This window comes from Crinia signifera, chromosome 6, assembly GCF_055691185.1.
Source record: "Crinia signifera chromosome 6, ASM5569118v1, whole genome shotgun sequence".
NCBI lineage: Eukaryota > Metazoa > Chordata > Amphibia > Anura > Myobatrachidae > Crinia > Crinia signifera.
In genome coordinates this window covers 116,379,734-116,404,810 of record NC_139222.1, presented here as the reverse complement: position 1 = coordinate 116,404,810, position 25,077 = coordinate 116,379,734, and the positions used below count along the sequence as shown (strand labels likewise).

The 25,077-nt window shown below is 44.3% G+C and overlaps 1 protein-coding gene across 1 annotated transcript in view; it reads left to right on the top strand.

Moving 5' to 3' along the window:
- The window catches only part of KAT2A (lysine acetyltransferase 2A), a 32,209-nt gene extending 9,024 nt beyond the window's left edge, over positions 1-23,185 (top strand). Inside the window, exons 5-18 of the mRNA XM_083146897.1 lie at positions 6,179-6,360; positions 6,569-6,760; positions 7,134-7,240; positions 7,350-7,460; positions 7,621-7,757; positions 7,921-8,129; positions 16,381-16,507; positions 17,250-17,360; positions 18,018-18,161; positions 18,800-18,914; positions 19,023-19,059; positions 20,379-20,442; positions 21,421-21,505; positions 22,458-23,185. Coding sequence (XP_083003023.1) covers positions 6,179-6,360; positions 6,569-6,760; positions 7,134-7,240; positions 7,350-7,460; positions 7,621-7,757; positions 7,921-8,129; positions 16,381-16,507; positions 17,250-17,360; positions 18,018-18,161; positions 18,800-18,914; positions 19,023-19,059; positions 20,379-20,442; positions 21,421-21,505; positions 22,458-22,651 — 1,815 coding nt within the window. The 3' untranslated portion in view covers positions 22,652-23,185. The remainder of the gene's footprint in view (positions 1-6,178; positions 6,361-6,568; positions 6,761-7,133; positions 7,241-7,349; positions 7,461-7,620; positions 7,758-7,920; positions 8,130-16,380; positions 16,508-17,249; positions 17,361-18,017; positions 18,162-18,799; positions 18,915-19,022; positions 19,060-20,378; positions 20,443-21,420; positions 21,506-22,457) is intronic.
- The last annotated feature ends 1,892 nt before the right edge of the window (positions 23,186-25,077 follow it).

Below are 25,077 nucleotides of genomic sequence, written 5' to 3'. Positions count from 1 at the left end.
ACGCGATTTATGCGATTTTCATACATTTGGCGCTCACAGGCCCATCACTAATAGGTCCAATTACCCTTTTTCTGCGTAGTTACCCTAATGGGGGCTTACGATGTTAAATGCAGCCCCACGCCAACCCCCCACTATAAACGTGAACCCGAAGCGTGGTGAGCGCAGCGAGCCTGCGATGGGCGGCAGTACGCGTCCTACGACCTTTTCATACCCCCACTATCCACGTCGGCGTGGAGTTGAGAATAGAAAGTATGGCGAGCCACTGAAGCGTGGCGAGCAGACGCGGATACCTGTGAAGCCCCCGAGGGGAAGCAGATACCTGTGAAGGTATCCGCGTCCCCTCGCGGGGCTCGCCACGCTTCGGGCTCTTTCTATTCTCAACTCCACGCCGTCGTGGATAGTGGGGGTATGAAAAGGTCGTAGGATGCGTACCGCCGCCCCTCGCGGTTTGTAGTTGTGTCACTGATCCGTTTGGCGCCCTTGAATGAATCCTATCAAAGGCTTTTTCGGCATCTAGGGAAAGTGTTACCAGCAGGGCTGTGGAGTCGGTAGATAAATGTCCCGACTCCGACTCCTCGTACTTCTGACCCCGACACCTCGACTCTGACTCCTCTGTATTAATATGCGAATGTATTTGATACATTCCTTGCACCACACTTAAAAACCTAGGATAGACAGTTTCTTCCAGAAACATGTACACATGTCTAACCTCATACAGACAAGCAGGCATGCATGTTTTAAAATAAATATAAACACTAACAGTTGAATCCAAGAAGCTGTTCCATCAAGTCCTTCTAAGCTCTTGTAGCTATAGAGAAGAATCTTCACTCAATAGGAAAGGTTCAGAAGTGTGGAGCATGAGTTCCGCATTCTTTGTGACGACAACAAAAATCAACGAGCCACAATCTCCGTTTGCTTGCTCGTCACCGTTCAATTCATGGACACAAGGAACGATTTCTTTACCGGATCGTTACTGGCGATGAAAAATGGTGCCTGTACATCAATATGAACCAGTGTAAGGAATGGCTTAGCCAAGGTAAACAAACGACCCCGCGCATGAAACAAGATCTTCATCCGCGTAAAAAGATGTTGTGCGTATGGTGGGAGAGCTTGGTTGAATTAATTTTTGGAGTCTACACCAGGTGATTTCTACCAACGAGGTATTGAAAACCTTATTGAACGTTGGAAATAAGTTGTAAACTACAAGGGAGAATACATTTATAAGTATTGGTGCTCCGAATTGTGCGTTGCGTGCCATATAGTGAAGCACATGAAAAGCATGCTTTTTCACGGTCACTTAACGTGTTTGTTTTGCGGTTACGTGAGACACTGCATGCATTGGTCTTTATTCTTACAGTAGAGAAGTCATTAATTATAATTTTCAGAGTCGGAGTCGGTGCATTGTTTGCCGACTCCGACTCCAGGTACTCGAAATTTCCTCAGACTCCACAGCCCTGGTTACCAGGGAGGATCCAGAGCATATATAGTGTTCTAAGATAGCGAGAGCTCTCCGGGTGTTATCTGGTCCCTGACAACCTGGAACAAAACCGACTTGATCTGGGTGAATTAAGCTAGGGAACCGAGGGTTCAATCTGTTCACAATTAGTTTGGCAAATTAGTTTAATATCGGTATTCAGCAGAGCTATAGGTCTGTAATTTTGGGGATATGATGGATCTTTACTTGGTTTCAGTATGGTGATAATATGGGTCTCATGCATTTCTGGCAGGAATGCACCCGATGTAGTACCAGACTCGAACACCCGTAAAAGTACCGGGGCAAGGGTACAATGGAAAGCGGTGTAGAAGTTATTTGAGAAGCCGTCTGGTCCGAGAGCTTTATCTTTTTTTCAGTGACTTAATGTCAAGACAGATTTCTTCCTCCATCCAGGGGGTGTTTAGAGAGTCAAGGGATTGGGCTGAGAGGGTAGGGAGGGATATACCAGAGAGAAAGGCCGATCTAGACTCTGGGGAGGGCTGGGGGATAATGTCGTCGTCAACTAAATTATAGAGAGGAGCATAGTAATCTGCAAAGGCGTTGGAAATATCCAGCGGGTTAGTGAGTTTGGCACCAGCAGTGTTTATATAGAGTTTTAGTTAAAGCTCATATTTCTTTGCCTTTCAGTTTCCTAGCCAGAAGTCAGGATGCCCTATTTCCTTCTACATAAAATCTTTGGTTCATTCTGGCAATATTCGCATTAACCTTGCGCAGTGTATAAACTTACAATTCAGCTCTGAGTTTCAATATATCCTTTAAAAGGGAGGAGTTATTGGGATCTAACTTGTGTCTACCCTCTAGTATAAGAATTTGATTGTCCAAGGATTTCTGTGTTGCTCTTTCCTGACGCTTAAGTCTGGAGCCAATTTGAATGGTAGTCCCACGGATTACCGTCTTAAGGGCACACCAAAAGTTAATGGGGGAGGTATCATCAGGATTATTATGTTTGAGGAAGTCATTCAAGGAGGACTGAATTGTGTGAGTAGCTTCTACCGAAGATAATAAGAATTCATTACATTTCCAGGGTCTAGCAGCTGGGATATTATGGGTAAGGTCCATAGTCGCAACAAGGGGGGCGTGATCTGACCAAGTTATAGGAAGGATATTAGCCTTACGGATTTGTTGTAGGGACCATTTGTCTAGAAACATATAGTCTATTATGGAGTATGAGTGGTGGACCCGGGAGTGGAAAGTGTAATCTCTCATCGTGGGGTGTAAGGCTCGCCAGGCGTCAAAAATACCAAATTCCAATAATAGGAGCCCAAAGGCTTTAGAGGTGTGTAGCGAGTGTGATGAGGGGGCTTGGCCGTCAGGGTCCGTTCTGTCCATTTTGGGATCTAATACTAAGTTGCAGTCACCAAGGATGATTACTTGGCCGACAGCTATTTTTGGACCAGCACTGAGAAATTTTCTAAGAATGCGAAGTTAGCTAGTATTGGGGGCATATATGGAAGCCATGGTGACCAACTTGACGTCTAATACTCCTGTTAATATAAGATCTTTACCTAGAGGATCAACAGTTTGAGAGGAAGAGGGGAAGTCGCAGTGACGGTTTATAAGAATAGCGACACCTCCTTTCTTAGTTGGGCCATTGGCAAAGAAACCTGTTGGGTAATGGTGGTCAGACAGATGGGGGGGATGAAGAGTGGGTCTCTTGGATTGCTACGATATCAATTCTATGGGAATGAAAGTAACGAAGGGCAGTCCTACGTTTTTGGGGGAGTTCAACACTTTAGCATTAATAGACATAAACTGCAGCATGGTTATGTAGTAGGTGGGAATTGGCGAAAGTATGACCAAGCAAAATTGACAAGTAAGCAAAGATATAATAAATACCCTGTAGGGGAATGGGGGCAACTGGGGGGAATGGGGGAGGGGGAAAAGGGTAAACAAACAATAATGACTCTACCATGAGAGTCATGTAGGCTACAAAACAGTGTGGCAAAAGTTGTGGGGGTAGCGGCATTGTCTCCTACCACCAGGAACATTAGGGCAAAAAAAAACAAGTAATCTTTACCAGAGATACACTTATCAAGAAAAAAAAAATATCTATGTGGTAACAATTGTAGTAAGTTCTACCACCCCGGAGAGACAGGAGGGTCAGAGGTTACTCAAAAATGCAGAATAATGGGGTAACCATCGCCTAAACATAAAAGTAATTACACAAACATAGCAATGGAAAACAGTTCAATATTCAAGTACTGAGTAATAATGAAAATTTAAATATAGTTACATAGTCCTGATTCAACTCAGGGAAGGAGTGTCAACAACTGGGCGGCAGAATGGGAAACCGTAGTAAATCCTGTGGTAAATGTCAGATCTAGATGTAACAATGATGTTTCCAGGGATCACTTTTTAGGAATTATGGATCAATCCTGTCTGAGCGATGAAGCTGAATTCGGAGGACCAGAAGAATAAGGGATTTGCCATAGTTCTAGCAGTTTCAGGCCTTCATCTAGGGAACGTAGCACAACCGTCGAGCCTTCTTTGGTGATTATTAGCTTGAAAGGGAAGCCCCACTTGTATGGAATGGAGGCTTACCATAGGGCTGTGGTGAGGGCCGAGAAAGATCTATGTTTTTGCTGGGTGGATGAGGAGAGATTTCCATATAGCTGCAAAGGGTCCAAGATCGAGGAACATAGCTCAGGGTCACGTGAGGCTCTAAGAAGACGTTCCTTGGTCTGGAAGTAGTGGAGCCTTAAGATGGTGTCTCTTGGGGAGTCTTCCGGGCCATTGCGGGGTTTGGGCAAATGATGTATGCGATCGATTAGGAGTTGAGAGGGTGGGAGGTCCTGGAGCAACTGTTTGAACAGGTCCTTGGCAAAGTTCTCAAGCTCCAAGGGGACAGATCGTTTCTGGGATCCCACGGATCTTTAAGTTATTACGTCTGTCCCTGTCTTCAATATCTGCCATTTTATCTTGAAGTATGGATGGTCCAGATTGTGTCGCATCATGGGCTGATATCAGTTTGTTATGAGAAGCCACCATCTCTCCCATCTTCACCTCTAGATGGTCTGTACGGTCACCCAAATCATGTACCTCATTTTTCAGCTCACGGATAGATGACGTTATGTCCGCCGTAATGTCCTTCTTAAAGTCGCCTAGTAGTTGTAGCAGGAGCAGGCTCTCCAAGCCCCAGTGAGAGCATGAAGCAAAAGGAAGCACAAACAGAATCCAAAGAAAGTCACTATATAGCAGTGTCTCATTACCCAGGCAGCAGTGAAGTCCCAAGATGGCTCCTGGCTAAGGGAAGAAGGGATTCTCTCCCTGTTGGTGCTGTGCACAGGCCCACCAGGTGGTAAGAGGAGGCTTGTGCTTCAAAAACTCATGGCTGTCAGCAGGGGTTCCCCTCCGAATGGGGTGTAGATGCAGGGCTCCGTGCCGCCTGTAGTTCAGGGCCAGGGTCCAGGCTCAAATCCAGGCCGCGGCTTTGGTCTAAAAGCAGGCTGTGACCTGCCGGGGACAACAGAGAGGCCTGCTGCTCTCTGGGCAGCGAACCACGGCTCAGCGGGGACCCATGGAGGCAGGACGCCTGGGCTTCCGTCCGGAACTTGCCAGGTGAGCGGGAGGAGGCCGCGAGCGCTACCGAGACGGCCGTAAATTAAGGCAGCGGCTCCGGGAGGCTCACAGCGGTGGGGAGAGACGGGTAGGTGGAAAATCCCCAAAAAGGGCGATTTCTGTTTCCTTCAACATTGAAGACAGAGTTTGACAAAAACAGAGCCGACTTTAAAACTATTTGGATCAGTTTTGTCAGAAATGGCTGTGGATTGTCCAAAACTTCCAAAAAGGGTAATTTAGGTATTACCAGGTTTTCATTCTAACCAGCCAGATCCGACTAAATCTGTAGCTGTATGGACAGCTTAGGTAAATGTTCCATAACAAACTGACTATTTGTACAGCACACAGAATAACAGGATGTGTGTAAAATGCTAAGTGAAATTTTTTATATGAATTTGGCTATAATAGCTTGTTCCTGACACTAAATATCATCTTGTAATTGTTATGTTGTATTAAGCGCCTTTTCACCAAAAGGGTGACCAACTCTAGTAATAAACCACTTTTCCCTTGAGGAGATTAGGAAAAGATGACCGTTTAGAAGAGCCTAGGGCAGGCATGTCCAAACTGTGGCCCTCCAGCTGTTGTGAAACTACACATCCCAGCATGCCTTACCATAGTTTTAGCATTCCCTAAGAGCAAAATTGTGGCATGGCATGATGGGACTTGTAGTTTCACAACAGCTGATGGACCATAGTTTGGACATGCTTGGCCTAGGGGTTTGTTTGAAAACCAGTAAAATAGGAGCAACATGCAAGGTAGCAGAACTCTGCTATGGCACACATTTCTAACCAGTAAACCACATTACTCCAAGTAGATCATCTTTCAGTTATACATAGTCTTTTTTTCTTTGTGTGGTATTGTGTAGCAAACTATAATCTTAATGCACCCAGAAGCCATAGGACTACATTAATTCTTACACATAAAGCTGTGGAAAGTTGAAAACCGCATTCCTTCTTTATAATGTGCAATGATTTACACACAGGACAGAACGTTTTTCAGGCTGGAATCTTGCAATGTTTAAACACGCTTGTGTACCATGACTTTTCATTCATTTTGAAAATGTGTAAAGGTATAGTTGTTAATAACAATCTGTCCTTTTCTTTTATGTCATTTATTAATCCATAGGGAGTATTGAATTTTGTGCAGTACAAATTTAGCCACCTGCAGCCAAAAGAACGCCAGACAATGTACGAACTCTCCAAAATGTTTCTCCTGTGTTTAAATTACTGGAAGCTTGAGACCCCTTCACAGTTCCGTCAGAGGTCTCAAAGTGAAGATGTGGCAACGTATAAGGTTAATTACACAAGGTATTGTGTTTTTACTTGCGCTCTTCTGTTTATTGTTCACTGCTAAGGGTTGTGCTTATGTATATGTTATATAGGCTGAAATTTGTTAGGATAGAAGTTATTACTGTAAATATATAATGGCAATATATTTAGAATTGCGTATAAATGAATGTATATCAATCTCTCTGGGTTTTTGTCAGCAAGACCCTTAACTGGTTCCTCTTTGCAGGTGGTTGTGTTATTGCCATGTCCCTCAGAGCTGTGACAGCTTGCCCCGTTATGAAACCACTCATGTGTTTGGTCGGAGTTTGCTCCGCTCTATCTTCACTGTAACACGCAGGCAGCTGCTGGAAAAGTTCAGGGTGGAAAAGGATAAATTGGTTCCAGAGAAGAGGACACTAATTCTCACACATTTTCCCAAGTGAGTATGTTTAATTGATCAGTCTAGATCAGACCTGTCCAAACTATGGCCCTCCAGTTGTTGTAAAACTACAAGTCCCATTATGCTTTGCCATAGCTTTAGTAGTGTTCCCGCTTGCCCGTTTTTTGCGGCGCCCGGCTAAAACAACCTAGCCAGTCGGTACCCACTGAGGGCATCTGTGCCCCCCCCCCCCCAAGGTAGACTTCGACTGGTTAGGCCACATTTCATTCTGTTCACCTTCCTGGTTATATACACTAGTAGTTTACAGATTTCTAAGGATATGATTGGTAAACCTTACATTTGGGTAAAAGAGAAGAAGTAAAATATTTGGAAAGCTACACTATGTGTAAACTCCACCAAATATTATTTTTAGGTTTCTTTCTATGCTGGAAGAAGAGATCTATGGTGAAACCTCTCCCATCTGGGAAGCTGATTTTACAGTCCCTAACGCAGAAGGTCCTCAACTTGTACCTCGACCAGGTAGAATATAAACCTGCTTAATAACGTGTTCAAAACTAAAGTATATAGGCGTTCTAAAATAAGTTACATTATTTTGGGGATTGCTGACCTCTCTCTGTCCTATTGCTAGCTGCAGTGAATACCACCACCACCCCCAGCACGCCACTCTTCAGCAACAACCTAAACAACAACTCATCCCTTACATCCAATGGGGATGATGGGATTTCTGAACCCCTGTCAGGTAATTTATTTGCTACGTGCTTTCCTAGGAACATTGCTGGAAAATGATGTACATGGTTAAGCTAATAATATTATTTATAGTGTTCATGCTTTGTACAGGGATTACTTTCATTTTTATTTTAGAGGTGTTCTACTTCTGAATAACTGTCTATATTACGCAGGAGAAAAAAGGAAACTGTCAGATAGTATGACCCTGGAGGATGCTAAAAGAATTCGTGTGATGGGCGATATACCGATGGAGCTAGTAAACGAAGTTATGCTAACTATTACTGACCCTGCCGCCATGCTGGGCCCCGATGTAAGCCTAATGCTGATCACCTACTTATATGCTGGTCTTATCATTCTCCTTGTTATATCATTCTAGTTTAAAAAGCTCATGTAATTTTAGTGTACACTCTGTCATTGTTGGATGCAATTACAATGGCTGGCTTTCTTGTTTCTGTTTCTTGATCCTGTCACAGACCAGCTTATTATCTGCCAATGCTGCCCGAGATGAAACCGCTCGCTTAGAGGAGCGAAGAGGAATCATAGAGTTTCATGTGATTGGAAACTCCCTGTCTCAGAAGTCTAACAAGAAGATCCTCATGTGGCTTGTTGGGTTACAGAATGTCTTCTCACATCAACTTCCCCGAATGCCTAAAGAATACATCACCCGGCTGGTGTTTGATCCGTATGTCCAGATTCTGACTCCTGCAGATATTACAGTTTGTTTATTCATGTCCCGCTAAACCTCATTGAAATTTACACACACGTCATTATGGTTAAACACCCTTGTTATTTCCTCATGGAGTTTCCACTGCAGCTTTGCGAAACAAAGTGCAATGTAGTATTCCATGTTGGGGGGGGGGGGGGGGGGGGGGAGTTAAAACTGAATTTGAACTAATAGGCAGTGTCTAAAGTGGTGCTGCAATTAGCCAAAAACCTAAATGACAAATCTTGGTTTAATGACATCAGTCAGGTGCTCGCAAGTAAGGGGTAGTTCTGAATAAGAAAAAACATCTTAATTTCCCCCCAGCAAACTGAATGATACCAGTACCAAGATATAAATCCTATATGGTAGCAGAATTCTGAGAAATTGGTTACAAATACTGTATTTGGGCTAATTTATATGCAAGCCGTCATTACGGCTTCTCTGTGTATTGGCTGTCCCTAGCGCTATATCTAGGTGCAGGGTTCGGCACCCAAAAAAAAAACAGCATTAGCCAGAAAGCCCAGGGTAGCACTCAGTGAAAAAAAACTATTGTGTTCATGAGGATTAGTGTTTGGAAACAGAAGCTATATATAGAAAGTAAAACACAAATTATGAATTGAAATGAAAACATTAATGAAATTGTTCTGGTGAGGAAATTAGTGAGTGCTAATTGTTAGAATGTAATGGTTTGCCCCTCTAGAGCCATCCAGCAAAACCAATCCAGGGGCACCGCACAGACAACACCGTTACCCTAATCTGGGTCTACGATTAACCAGCATCATAATGGATCCTTACTTAACTATATCCAAGCCAGTCGATTTGCTGGAGGCGGCGTAGTGGCTGACCCAGGGTGTGGTATAGTGGTCCGACAGTCATTATTCCGAAGTTGGGATCCCGAATGGCCGGACCCAGACAGCATAATGAGCTCAACAAAGCCCCGCTCGCCTATTCTATTCTCCCTCTATGGGGGTCGTGGACCCCCACGAGGGAAAATAGCCGATGGCCGTCGGTAACCCGGCTCTCTGTGTTTTCACAGTCTGGATCCCGACGTCGGGTGAATGCCTGTCGGGATCCCGTCCTGCACCCGCTGACCCAACCTAGGGAGTTTGTGCTTTTATTAGCATCATTAGCTTTGGTTAATGTGCCTTTGGGAGCCTCTAGAGCAGTGTTTTTCAACCACTGTGCCGAGGCACAAAAGTGTGCCTTGAGCTGCTCCCAAGTGTGCCCCCAGATCTACAGATGCCCAAACCAGTTTATAGCCACCACCAGTTCAACTGTTATTTACTGGTCTCTCTTTTTTTCATGTAAAGGGTCAATGTATTTTAGTTTTGTTACCTGTGGGGACCAGTGTGATTGTTTTTTATATGGAGGCATATAGGTTTGGATTTTTCCTGTGGGGGCCAATGTGTTTTGCCCTGTGGGGATCTAATGGTGTGCCTTGGCAATTTGAAAATCTTATTTCTCTTTCAATGGTCCTGGTGACACAGCTCAACACTGGGATGTAGGAGGGTCCGAAGGAGCCAGGCACCTATCCTAAAGTTTTAGAGGGTAGGCTCCTCCCCTACTGCATCCCTGGACTCTTCAGTTCGTGTTAGGTGCCCACTGGAGTGGGTGCTATTCTAAAGGGCTGCAGGAGCAGCCGAAGAATTAGAGTAGTTAGGGGATTTTTATTATTTTATTAACTTTTACCCTAGCTAGGTAGGCACAGTGTGAGGATTCTCATAGTGAATCCTCACACTGCTTGCGCAGCAGGAGCTGACAGAAGCGCGTCCTGTCAGCTCACTGTGCACAGGGGAGACGCTGTCTGGTCTCCCTGTGCAGCGCTTATAGCCTTTTCTAAAAGGCTGCCTGGGCTCCGGAGTACCCTGAAACCGGCTCCACGCTTAGGTGGGGATCATGGGGGACAGGCGCTCCGTGATGGCGGCGGCCATTTTATGCGGAGCTTACACGCTGAGCTCCTAGATGAGAGGACAGCAGCGTTGTGACAGGCATGTTCCAAGTGATCCCCATTTGAGGGGGAGACACTGGAACTAGGAAATCCTACCTAAGGAGCGGCTTGCTGGGGGTGGTTGGCGCCAAAAGGTCACGGACCCCGCAGCAGCAGGGACCTGTGGTCTCTTCCTTCACTCTGACTTTGGCGCCTTTCAGAACGCTTGCAGCGGAGCTGAGCTGGCTTACTGATCCTGGCAGAGTGACTTGGATTTCCTGGGCATCGCTTCCCCGCAGTTGAAACCAACAGACAGATAAGTGATTGGGTGCATTGCCTCTGTATAAACGCTTGTACATTGTTTGCACTGTGTATACTGATAGATATACTTTTATCACTTGCGTCATGTCTGAGCATCAGGCTGTGGTTTTGGGGGAGGGAGCCCTTAATGCACTGAGCGCGTGCAATGTTTGCACACAAAAATTTGTCCCTGAGCAGATGGCCAAGGGGGGCTTATGTATTACTTGCGCTGATGTGAGACCCATGGGCAGTGATCCCCATAGGGCAGAGCATATGGAACCTGCGTGGGCCAGGGCCCTAGGCAGGTCAGTAAACGCTTTGGTGCAGCTTTTGGACAGGCAGAGTGATGGGCTGGTAGAATCACAGAGACCTATGCCATCATCTCAGCAGTCGTCTGGCTCCTTGCCTCTTACCCAGGCAGATCCTGCACTTATCCAGGTGATGCAGGATACTGCAAAAGGGATTAACAGGTTCAGTGAAATGCTGGACAAAATGGATGATGTGGCAGGGACCCCTAGAAGGTCTTATGCCTTAACTACTGTGGTAGATGAAGAGGAAGGAGAGTATACTGACATCCCCTGGGATCAGGGTGATGATTTGGAAGAGAACTCTGCTGCTGGTATAGAGGATCTCATTATAGCTGTGAAGCAGGCTTTAAAGCTGACTGTGGAGGATAAGACTCCTGTTAAAGGTGTTTTTAAGCGACAGCGGAAGGAGGCTGTTACTTTTCCTTCAGATGAGGGGTTACAGGAATTGTTAGAAGGGGCTTGGAAAACTCCTGATAAGAGGCTTCAGATGCCTAAGCGATTCCTTAGTCTGTACCCCATGCCAGAGTCTCATGCGGAGCTCTGGGAAAAGGTCCCAGTTGTGGACGCTTCAGTGGCACGTTTGTCCAAGGCTACTGTATTACCAGTACAGGGCGGTGCAGCTTTTAAAGATTCTGTGGATAAAAAGCTGGAGGGAAACCTCAAGGCTATCTTTGAAGGGGTGGGGTTTACCTTACGACCCCTTATTGCTTCAGCCTGGGTTTCTAAGGCCATGATAGAGTGGGCTGGTGAATTATGCACCATGCTGCAGGCTGACCCGGGTGCATTACTGCTGGCAGAAAAGATTAAGGCAGCAGCAGAATATGCAGTTGAAGCAGAGGAGGAAGCTATTAAAATGGCAACCAGAGTGTCCACAGTCTCCATTAATGCCAGGAGAGTGCTTTGGCTAAAAGCCTGGGAAGCAGACAATGAGTCCAAGAAGGCTCTGGAAACATTAGCCTTCAAAGGAAAGGTACTCTTTGGTACCGAATTAGAGGAGATTATAAAACAGGCCACAGGCGGCAAAAGTACATTCCTGCCGGCCTCCTCAGCAAAGCAGACGTCCAGATTTTCTGCTTTTAAGCCGTCCTTTCGGCCCTCCCCTAGAGGTGGTGCGTCCTTTCGAGGACAGTCTTTCAGGGGAAGGTTTCAGCCCTCTAGAGGCAAGACACAAAAGTCAAAATTTGGCTCTTTTCACAAGAAGCCTGCCAATAAAGGAGAGGATAAACCCTCTGCATGACTGTCAGGGGCTTTGCCCGACAGTGACAAAGGTGGGCGGGCGTCTCACGCTCTTCAGGGACGCTTGGGCTTCTCTAGACCAGGATGCCTGGGTGCTAGACATCATAACACAGGGTTACAAAATCCCTTTCAGAGGGCCACCTCCGAAGAGGTTCATTCCCACATCCTTACCAAAGGAGGCACGGCTGCGTACAGCTCTTGTGAGAGCAGCGCACTCCCTTTTGGAAAAAGGGGTGGTGACACTAGTCCCCAAGACAGAGTGGAAGAAAGGCTTTTACTCCACGCTGTTCCTGGTGCCCAAACCAGACGGGTCTTTCAGACCAATACTAAATTTGAAGTCTCTAAATGTTCATTTATGGGTAGACCATTTCAAAATGGAGTCTCTACGGTCAGTACTCCTGAGTCTGGACCAGGGAGAATTTTTGGCGTCCATGGATGTCCAGGACGCATATTTGCACGTTCCTATACACCCGGAACATCAGACCTTGTTGAGGTTTGCCATAGGAGACCTGCATTTACAATTCCGGGCGTTACCCTTTGGGCTAGCAACCGCGCCAAGGGTATTCACAAAGATAATGTCAGTAATGGCGGCGGTGCTGAGGCTCAGGGGAATCACAGTAATACCCTATTTGGACGATCTCCTGTTCAAAGCAGAGTCAGCAGCCATGCTGCAGAGTCACTTGGCAGAGGCCATCAGTTTTTTGCAGGCTCACGGCTGGATTTTAAATTTGCAAAAATCTCAGTTGGTACCGTCACAAAGGCTCCAATTCTTGGGAGTCATACTGGACACCCATCTTCATCGGGTATTCCTCCCGGAGGTAAAGGCCAGGGATCTGGTCACCCTAGTCCAGGAGATTCTCAGGGCTCAGAGCATTTCAGTATGGAGGTGCCTCAAGCTCCTGGGGAAGATGGTGGCGTCATTCGAGACGCTTCAATTTGCCAGGTTCCACTCTCGGAGGTTCCAATGGAACATTTTGTCAGCTTGGTCAGGAGACACTTTGACCATGAAATCCGAGATGATAGTGCTGTCTTCGGACACCCGAGAATCTTTGAAATGGTGGACAGAAGTAGATTCCCTTCAGTGGGGTCGGTCATTACAGACCTGGGACTGGTTGATAGTAACTACCGACGCCAGTCTCAGGGGCTGGGGGGCAATAGTCCTGGATCTCAGGCTTCAGGGCCTGTGGACGGCAGAGGAATCAGCGTTACCAATCAACATATTGGAGCTGAGAGCTGTCTGGAAAGTCATTTCCTTGGCGGGAGACAGGTTACAGAACCTCCCTTTGAGGATTCAGACCGACAATGCCACGGCTGTGGCGTATCTGAATCACCAGGGAGGTACACGCAGCAGATTGGCCATGTGGGAGGTATCCAGAATCTTCCTATGGGCGGAACAGAATGTTCCAGCTGTATCGGCTATATTCATCCCAGGAATAGAGAATATAGAAGCCGACTTCCTGAGCAGGGAGGAGCTCAAGGAAGGGGAATGGAGCTTACACCCTCAGGTGTTTCACCAAATCACTTCGATGTGGGGAACTCCGGATGTGGACCTGATGGCATCCAGGATCAACCGTCAAGTGCCCAGGTTCTATGCCAGAACAAGGGATCCACTAGCGGAGGCAGTGGATGCCATGACTATTCACTGGCAGGGAGATCTCCTTTATGCATTCCCACCAGTACCAATGTTACCGAGACTTCTGAAGAAAATACAGGGGCAGAAGGTTCCAGTGATCTTAGTGGCCCCAGATTGGCCAAGGAGATCCTGGTACTCGAGGCTTCAGAGGTTGTCTGTGGACTCATGGCGTCTACCTCTGAGACCAGACCTTCTAAGACAAGGCCCTTTCAATCACCTGGATTCAGATCGATTGATTTTGACGGCCTGGCTATTGAAACCACCATTTTGAAAAGAAAAGGGTTTTCTGAGGCAGTAGTACAGACTATGATAAAAGCCAGAAAAGCTGTATCTTCGGCAAATTATTATAGAGTCTGGAAGACTTACATTCGATGGTGTGAGAGAAGAAAGGCTCATACATCTCATTTTAAGCTATCAAGAATGATGGAATTCTTACAAGATGGTTTTTCATCGGGCCTAAGCCTTCAGTCACTGAAGGTGCAGATTTCGGCCTTGTCCATCTATTTCCAGAAAAAGATAGCCATTTTGCCGGAAATTCAAACCTTTTTACAAGGAGTATCCAGGTTGAAACCTCCATACAAGCAACCAGTAGCACCTTGGGATCTATCACTGGTTTTGGAATGCCTTCAAAAGGCACCTTTTGAACCTTTAAGGTCGGCTGACTTTAAGTTTCTTACGTGGAAGCTAGTGTTTTTGTTAGCAGTAGCATCTGCTAAAAGAGTTTCAGAATTGGGAGCTTTGTCATGTAAATCTCCTTTCTTAATTTTTCATGATGACAGGGCTGTTTTAAGAACAGTGCCTCAGTTTTTACCGAAGGTGGTATCTACCTTCCATTTAAATCAGGAGATAGTTCTACCTGTGTCTCAACCCCCAGAGGGTTCTAAGAAAAGGGACAAGTTGAGAACTTTGGATGTTGTGCGTGCCTTACGCATATATGTGGACAGAGTGAAGAGTGTCAGGAAGACTGACACATTGTTGGTATTGTATGACGTACACAAGATTGGTTGGCCTGCATCTAAGCAGACTATTGCTAGGTGGTTGCGGTCTGTGATAGCCTTTGCATACACCAAAGTGGGTAGACCAGTACCGGCCAAAATAAATGCGCATACCACCAGGTCAGTTGCCACCTCTTGGGCGGTTCGACATGGGGCCACAGCTGAGCAGGTTTGCAGAGCTGCCACTTGGTCATCTGTTCACACATTTGCCAAATTCTATAGATTCCATGAGTTCGCGTCGGAGGACGCATCATTCGGGCGAGCAGTGCTGAGAGCTGCAGACCTGAGCGTACCCTCCCAAAGGACCGGCTCTGGAACGTCCCAGTGTTGAGCTGTGTCACCAGGACCATTGAAAGAGAAAAAGGGATTTTTGTAAGAACTTACCGTTCGAATCCCTTTCTCTGATATGGTCCTGGTGACACAGCGATCCCTCCCTTACGCTCAGTAAGTATGCCAGAAGTTTCATGATGTTCATGTTAAAATGGTTAAAAGTTAACAGTTTTCTGTTATAAAATGTGCATATAATATGTGCAGGCGTTTGTACTGAGTTAATGTATTCCAGTGGCTTTGAAAGATGAACTGAAGAGTCCAGGGATGCAGTAGGGGAGGAGCCTACCCTCTAAAACTTTAGGATAGGTGCCTGGCTCCTTCGGACCCTCCTACATCCCAGTGTTGAGCTGTGTCACCAGGACCATATCAGAGAAAGGGATTCGAACGGTAAGTTCTTACAAAAATCCCTTTTTAGTGTGCCGCAAGGCAAAAATGTTGAAAATCACTGCTCTAGAGACTTTGCTCTAGCAATGTGTTGGGAGTTTGTTTCCCTGAATTACAAACACCATGAGTGCCGCCTATTTACCTGCATTTATATAAAATTATATATATATATAGATATATATATATATATATATATATCTATATATATATCTATATATCTGCCTGCCCGCCCCCAAACGCCGCCCATTGGCTAGTTTCATAGGGCCCTGGGGGTGGGCTTAGGAGGGTGAAGCCTAATGCTGAGTCTTGGGTGCTGCACTACAGCTTAATACACACAGCGTTGTCTGTCCCCCATTATAGTGTATGTAATATGTGCTATGCGCTGTGTCTTTGGCCCTGGCACCATCGTATATGATTGTAAGAATGGACTAGGGAGCACCTTGGATACGGACTATCAGTGCTGACCATGATGTTCAAACATAAGAGATATATGTTCATCAAATTTAAATTGTGGGCTATAAATCATCGCTGTGATTCAATGATGCTGATTCAATCCGTGATCTGGTGGAAAATGGGGTAATTCAGCATGCCAAAAATCCCTGATTCTGATCATTACTTGGTCAGTATAGCACCGAATAGCTAATTGGGTCAAACCATTACAGATGTATGGGCCCCATAAGTGACCAAGGAAATTGGCATTCTGTTATGCTGGGTACACACCAAAACGATTTGGATTGTATGCAAATCGGTTAGTACGATTTGCATACGATCCGAACCCCTCTGTATTCAGATGAATGGATCTTTTTACAGATCCTACCTGCAGCAGGTAGGCTCAGATTCAGATCCAACCAAACAATTTTGACCAAATCTGCATCCAATCAGTCTGAATTGGATCCAGATTGATGGGATTGTGCCAAAATCGTTTTGGTGTGCACCCAGCATAACTGTGCTGCCTTGGTCAGACCATGTTTGTAATAAAATATGAAAGAATAGAACTTTTTTTTTTTTTTTTTTATTTTTTTTTTTTTTTATAAAGAGTCTACTTTAGAGCTATAGCACAAATCATAAACTATTTTAAATGCTGAGCCTAATTTTTACTTTTTTATTTTATTTACAGAAAGCACAAAACTTTGGCTCTGATAAAAGATGGTCGTGTTATTGGGGGTATTTGCTTCAGGATGTTCCCCACTCAAGGGTTTACAGAGATTGTGTTCTGCGCAGTGACTTCAAATGAGCAAGTCAAGGTCTATATAACCTTTTAATTCTCTTTGTTGACATAAACACCAAATTTAGCTTTTTCTAAAAAAAAAAATATTTCTCTAAAAAAAAAAATATATAATATTTATTTTCTAGATTTGGGAAGAGGCCTTTCTGTTTTTTTATTTTTGTTAGTAATGTACAGGACCTGCTCCAGGTATTATAGCACCCTGTGTGCAAATTTTGTCCCTGGGGGGGAAAAAATATGCATATTAGCCTCCTAGTGTTCAGTCAACAATGGGGGCAGGGTATGTAGCTGGTGTGTGGGCAGAGAATCCTGACACCCCCCTCTAGAAAAGGGGTGTGGCTGATGGGAGGGGGTGATATTTAACGACAGGCATGCACTCAGCATCTATTCACTCAACGGTGATCGGTATTTAACTTTTCCCGGCGGCCTGTGAGTGGGAGTGGGACAGTGCAGGTTACTTACATAGGGAACAGTGATCAGTACTGGATACATTGTGGCATTTCATCTGTTTCATCTGTTAGGGTGCTAAAAGAGCCTGGGAGTGGGGGGATACACTTGGATAGTGTAGTTGGTGAGATGAAGGGGATGTGGTCTAGGGGCTTGGGACCACTGGGCTGGGGTTGCTGCACTGTTCAAGCAGACTGCTTTTCTGGCTCTGCACCACTCCACTCCAGCACCGACATAGGATGGCTCATAGGCGTGACCTTCCATGTGGAATGTTTCTAAAGTTGGCCCTGGTGATATGTTTGTGTCATCTTCAGGGATATGGAACACACTTGATGAATCATTTAAAGGAATACCACATTAAGCACAACATCCTGTACTTCCTGACATATGCAGATGAATATGCCATTGGATACTTTAAAAAACAGGTGAGTACTTTTGCTCTAACTATCTTGTTACTCAGCATTGTGCAAGATGTAGGCAGATGTCGACCTGTAAAATTTTTTATATGTGTTTGTGTTTCATTTTCCCTCTTATACACACAAAAAAAAAACTTGCTGTATTTCTGGCTTTCATGATTCGCATGTACTGCATATCAGGGTTTAATGGCTGTCTATATTTCTGTAAATCCACTATTTAGTAACATTTTGTTATGTTGCCTTTGAACCTGACTTCCTTTATTTTTCATCCATGCTGCCTTATTATTCTAGAGCTTGTCTTTCTGCTGACAGCCTGTACAGATCTGATGTGTTGCAGTGTTCTGGCAGATGCCCTGCTGACTTTATACAATAAGGTTTAATCAATAGGTTTCACACACTGGTTTACTTGGAAGATATTTGCAGTAATATAATTCTGATACCTGTTGTGATTTTTGTTTCAATTTGTGTGATCAGCTATTCATGACTCCAGCATGATGCTGTCATTTCTGTTCTAAAGCTTTAGTACTATTTTTTTTAAATCCTGTAGCGACGAGATCTTCATAAAATCAGAAGAAATGTTTTTCTCCATTCCTTGTTTCTCTCCTTTATGTAACTATTTCTGTATTCACCCAACCTTTCCATTATTCCCCCACATTTCCCATGTAGGGGTTTTCAAAAGACATCAAAGTTCCAAAGAGTCGTTACCTGGGTTATATCAAGGATTACGAAGGCGCCACCCTGATGGAGTGTGAGCTCAACCCTCGCATTCCTTACACAGAACTTTCCCACATCATCAAGAAACAAAAAGAGGTATGAGCATCAAGCTGATTATTTTCTTTCTGCAGCTGGGATACTCTTTATTCATTGTTTTGGGACACGGTGTTATTGGAGTGATGCTGGCGTTGCCTGCACTCTATGGGGCAGAGGTATTAAGCCTTAAAAATAAATAAACACGAGGGTGATAAACATCCAGCCAATCCACTTTTAACTGTTATGTTATAGTCTATGTTTGAAAAAATGACAGGAGCTGATTGGCTGGCCGTTGATCACTGTTTATCACCATTGCGTTTGTCTTTTTAATACATCTGCCCCAATGTAACATATATTTGCACCATGAGCAGTCCCTTAAGATACATTGTAGACCATGTTATTAGTAGGATGCTTTATTGTGTTTTGTAGTAATGAGCATACCAAGTCTTTCTCGTCTCGTGCCTTTTGGACATGATCTAGTGTACAAATTGAAATGTTCTCTTCCATTTTCTTACAAACTGTAATGCATTTAATAAAGCATACCTGTAGAGATACAGTGAATCCAAATATGTTGTGGGCTTAGGATTTCATAAAGAAAATGTTATCTTTACCTCTAGGAATGTGAAAACTGAAATGCTCTTGCATAATATGCCCTTAAATAAATGTGTGATCAATGCCTATTTCCACATTCAATTCAGATCATTAAGAAATTGATTGAACGCAGACAGGCTCAGATCCGCAAAGTATATCCTGGGCTTACCTGTTTCAAGGAGGGGGTGCGACAGATTCCAGTGGAATGTATCCCAGGCATACGTAAGTGAGCAAACATTGTAGGAGATGCCAGTTATTGTTTGATGCTATTGCTGGCTGATTTGGTAGGGGTCTTAGTATTACTGCAACACTGACGGCTTTTTGTTTCAGGGGAAACTGGGTGGAAACCATCTTGTAAAGAAAAAGGGTGAGTACAATTAACCGCTATGGAAAATGCGATTTTAACTTTATTTGAAATATTGCCATTGGAATTAACCAGCTAACTGCACTCTCCAGGGGGGTTATTCAGGTTGATCCGCAAGGCTGCGAATTCACAGCCTTGCGAGTCCACCAAACCCCGCCCGGCGAACGCATTCCCCCCCCCGGCCGCCCCAGCAATGTGCGGCTTCGCCCGCACAGCAGCAAATGGATGTTTTCATAAACATCCATTCGCTTTGCTGGGGTGTCCGCCCACATCATTCGATGGTCACCGACCATCGAATGATGTTTAGCGTGCACGCATATATGTGACTTTTGAGTTACTTACATTTGCGTGCATGCTGGCGTGATATGGGCGGGCAGCTGACATCCGGTGATGTCAGCTACCCGGCCCACACACCCGCGTCACTGCCTCATTACCATGAGAACGCTGGGCGTTCCCATATGGTAATGGGGCAGCCCGGCGCCCCCCGCCCATCTCCGCCCCCCCTCGCTGCCATGGGTGCGTGCACCCGGGGACCCGAAAGGTCGCCGTGGGTGCACGCACCATATGCCTGCACATGCGCAGATACCCGTCTGCGCATGCGCAGATGGTCAACATCGGATCTGCGTGCGAATGCACGCAGATCTGAATAAGGCCCTAGGTGTATAGCGTGGTTTTATGCTCTTAGGCAAAAGAGCTGGCTGTTATCCACTTGCGGAGAGAGTGCTGGTGGCCATGATATGGTAATATGGTGTGGCAAAAGGATAGGTCCAGGGCTGGTTCAGACTGCAATTCTCCAACAATTTAGGTGTGCAATGGTGGGGCCCTTACGCATTTAACTGCTAACCCCAGTAGCTTTTTCAAAGGATTCCCTGCTAAGAACAACTTTGACATTCTAAGATGTAAGGATACACCTATGAGTGACCTAATGGACCCTATGTGAACCCCACATAGAATTGGGTATTGACCAATTGCAAGCTAAGGCTAGCATCTGAGAAAATGTGAGCAAATTTGGTAATTCGTCATGCCTCAGGGTGATTGGGGAACAATAAGTAAAAATAAAGTAATGCATCTTCCCTGCAAAAATTTTGTTTCCTAATCCAGAGGCACTGAAGGGGAGAAAAAAAAGTCTGCAGGTCCATTTATAGGTGGGAAGACTTACACCCCCCCTTCCCCACACACACATACACACACACACACACACACACACCCACACGTTTTGCATAGCAAGTGGTTTTATTTTTTTTATTATTATTTTTTTTCACTTTATTATTACATTGTCTTGTTTTTACCCAAATTTATAGTCGTCTTATTTTATTCTGCAGGAAAGAAATTAAAGATCCAGACCAATTGTATAATGTCCTGAAGAATCTTCTAGCACAGATAAAGGTAATAAACTGCATTAGTGTGTAGTTTAGTGTGTTAGAATGGAGTAATTAATGTGTTATACATTATTAATGCCAATAGCTCAGTCTGGTAGTTATAGCGTTGGTTCATCTGACAGACTGGCCACCTCTGTGTTTGGTAACAAGACAGGTGGTAATCTACAAATGTAAAATGGCATATCTGTATTCCAATCCCTGGTGTTCTATTTGGGATAATATAGCCATACTTAAAAGGGATTTTAATGGGGAGCAAGGTTAAAAAAAATCTTGCGACCAATTTTGATATAGCGCAGCTATGAGTGTCCCCAATAACCTGCTTTATCCAGTTAAAATGTTTAAAAAAAAATTGTGGGGGTGTCTGCTCTGATAACCCAGTTGTATGATAAGTAAAAATAAATGAGCCTTCTGGTCATCTCCCCTTTATCCCCCCATTGGGGAGAGGGCTGCTGCGTGATGTATTTATCCCAGCTGGTGCCTCCTGGACGGGGGAAGCAAGTCCCTGTGATATTTTTTTTTCCTATTAAAAAAAAATGTAGTTTAAATAAAAATTATTTTTGGAGGTTAGAGAATTTGTTTTATTTCTATAGAAATTATCATAGCTTATTTTCTCTCCTCCTGCCATTAATTGAATGCCCCCTTAGTGTACCCTAGTACAGTCAGTCGGGCTGACAGTCAGTATACTGATATCGGAATTCCGACCATTAGTACTTCAACAAGGGTGGTGAGTGGATCGAAGCCCCTTGCCGACTTGTAAGACGTGGGCTCTGTTGCTCGCTGCACTCGCCACAGCTTCTATGCTCCCTTTATGTGGCCCATGGACCCCCATGAGGGAGAATAGCCCCTGTTAGTCGGAGTCCCGAATGTTGCTCAGTCATCCGACACCATCATTTTGTTTTGTTTTTTTCGCTCTTGACAAGGAACACAACACACACACACACTATATTTATTTTAATATATAATTACAAAGTATGTTTGGTTTTAGACACACCCAAGTGCTTGGCCTTTCATGGAACCTGTGAAGAAATCTGAAGCCCCAGATTACTATGAAGTTATCCGTTTTCCGATTGGTGAGGTTCCGATGTGCTCTATACAGTAGTAATTTGTGTTTGTATAATTTATAAATATACACAATATCTTATAAATATACACAATATCTTGTATGTTTGTGCAAACTAGGTATATGTGTAGCCATCTTCCTGGTGCTATACTTTTCTTGAGTAATGGCTGGCCAAACATCTGCAGCTGAATAACACCTGTGTGTTTTGGTTTTTCATGCCTGTTGTGGTGCCTTAGAAATAAAATTCTAACAACAAGTGTTTCGCAGTGCCATACAAAGGAACAGTACAGGGAGACTAAAATAAACAACATTTCAGTAAATAAATAACAAAAATAGAGTACAGGTAAAAAGAGGTAGTGAGGACTTGGTCAATGTACTACTTAAGGCTGGTGGCCAAAGATGGAGATGAGTATGTGGACGACGATGGTCACTGAGTGTTTGGCTATGGGAGAGCTGTGAGTGAAATGTGAACAGAAGAGGGCTTTGACAACAGGAGGGAAGCTGGCCCTGCTCTGAGTAGCTTACAATCTAGTAGGAAGGGGAGATGGGTTACCTGAGGTGCAAGCAAATGAGAGGTGGCTTGGTAGCAGGATGTAAGCAGGCAGAGATGGCCAAGGTATGAGGCAGGGGGTCGGAGGATCAGCCTCAGAATTAGGTTATGTAGCAGAAGGGTACGCTTTGATGAATAGGTGAGTTTTTTCAGTGCCCATTTGAAGCTTTGCACGGCCTGGATGCCTCTTATTGAGTGAGGGAGTATGTTCCACTGAAGAGGAGCAGCACGGGCAAAGTCCTGAACTGTAGTGTGGGAAGCAATGATCAGGGTGGAGGTGAGACAGTCATCGACCACCATAGAGGGCGGGAGGGTCTACAAATTTGCCTGTATAAACTTATTGTGGTAAAGAAAGGTAGACTGTGGCAGTGATTGTTAATCTTGTACACCTATGTTTGCATCTTTATTTTAGATCTGAAAACAATGACTGAGAGGCTGAAGAATAGATATTATGTGACCAAAAAGATCTTTATTGCTGACCTCCAGAGAATAATCACGAATTGTCGAGAGTACAACCCGCCAGACAGCGATTATTGCAAATGTGCCAATACGCTGGAAAAATTCTTTTATTTCAAGTTGAAGGAAGGCGGGCTGATAGACAAATAACTTCAGTGAAACCCATCTATACAACAACCATTTCATTCCTTTTCCATTAACTTTGATACAAAGCCGCCTCTGCACATCAGCCTTATGAAATGCGTGGACATGTTTAGCACCTAAAAGGAGTGAGCGCTTTGTTACCAGAGAAGAGATGGTAAGAACACACAGTGTGTACAAGCATCCGAGGAGCCTGGCAGTAAACCCATAACGGTCTCTGCACTTTGGGGCGGATTTACCTGTTTTGATGGTACAGCTACTGCTGTTCTCTGGACTAGTGGAACCTTCTATCATTCCAGAATATTTCAAGCCTGAGTTTGCAATGTTCATTTATTTCCCCTAAAGAAACAAATAATACTGTAACTACTGCATTGAGGATAATGTTAATCTTTCATTTCATCCCTTCAGGGAGCATTACAGGGAAATTACGATTACACAATGGCTGTTCTCCCTGAAACTATGAAACTGCTACTCTTGGCTTGAGCTGGATTGTTGCAATGTAAAGAAATATATAACCTACTTAAGGTTTTTAAACTATGTAAATCTGTATGGTTTACAGTGTGCGTCACCTTCCTTCGCATACTTGTTATGAATTGGTATTTGTTCTTAGTGATGTCTGACCTACTAGTATTAGATGTGACTGGTAAGTGACGCAATGAAATCCTCTCCATAGGCCAACTTCACTTTTTTTTTTTTTTTTTTTTACTGTAAGTCAGGAGAAGTGCACAGGTTAACTGACCGTATACTGTATGTGATCCATTACATATATAATTGTGACTGGCATTCAGTGGTTTGTTTTAAAAGATGACCAATGTAATTTATCACAGTAAGCCATGTTAAGCTAGTTAATGTTGAAAGTAATTTATATGCGTTGGATTAAGTCACATTACTGAAAACTATTGCCCAGGCACACTTGAATATGTAGTATTACTTACTATTCTGAAAGTTATGGGGTGAGATTTCTTACCAAATCTCTTTCTGATTCTCTCACCCTATTACATTTTACCCTTGGTTTCCATGCAATGAATTGAGAATACAAGTTGCTTTATCAATACAACTGATGATCACACAATAAATATGTAAACTTTTTACAAGCCTGACAAAACTAAAGATTGCTTGGTAAAGGACATTGCATACTTCCATTTTCTTTGCATAATGAAGTCAGATATTTCTAGAAACCCTTTTCACACCAATCCTGTTGCAGCAGAGGTGAACAGCAATTCTGGAACATGGGGAGACCAAGCACTTTAATGAAAAGATTCCCTGTGATTAGTGCAACTTATAGTAAATTATTATTAATTCTGTCTATATGGCTGTAGGCAGAGCTATAGCTTAAAATGTGGCTGCATTTCAAGGACATATACGTTTCATTATCTAAAGTATATATCTACCTTAGAGGAACAAAACAAATACTGAAAAATGCAAAAGCTCCCATGCGTGTGCTAGAATTTATTGCTTCAACCTGGTATTTATACTGGTACGGTTTGGTCCAACCTCTTGAGGTGTCAGCTATGTTCTGTAGTAGCTAAAGCAGGCCAAACTCCTCATGATACAATCCATACTCTGGTTAGGTTGGAATCTGAGGTCAAACTATCACTATCAGTGTGGCTATCTTACACCCATCTTGAGCACCACAGTGGAGGAAACCATCCAGTTTGTGCACCTTCCAGATGTTTGGGAATGGGATCATTCGTCAGACTGCATTTAGGTCTACAGTCATTAGGTCGACTGGCAGGAAGGTCGACCTGACTTAAGGTCGACATGGGCCAAGGTCGACATGACTTAAGGTCGAATTTGCATAAAGGTCGACATGAGGAAGGTCGACTGGTCATAAGGTCGACATGGGTTTTTCACTGTTTTTTGATCCGAATGTCGACACAGTCGACATGGACACAGTTGGCAATGAGAATCGGACCCTCGCATCGCTCGCTATGCTTCGGGCACGGTGCCTCGCTGCGCTCGGCACACTATTTTATTCTCCCACCACGCCCTAGTGGATGGTTGGGCATGAAATACCGCCTGTCGGCTCAAAAAACAGTGAAAAACCCATGTCGACCTTATGACCAGTCGACCTTCCTCATGTCGACCTTTATGCAAATTCGACCTTAAGTCATGTCGACCTTGGCCCATGTTGACCTTAAGTCAGGTCGACCTTCCTGCCAGTCGACCTAGTGGGGTCGACCTAATGACTGTAGACCTAAGTTCATTCTAATAGATGACCGCATCCCGATGTTTGGCCCAATAGGACAGTTTGGTGCATAACCAATTGCCATTATTTGTCCAGTACGGCTTCTGCAGTGTCCTTCACTGGGGATAATCGCAACATTACTGATTTGTATGGGAAAAACAAATTTCCTACCCATACAATCCCAGCCTTATCTTTTGATACCTTATAGTAAATCTGGGTACACACTAGAGCAGGTATGGCCAAACTA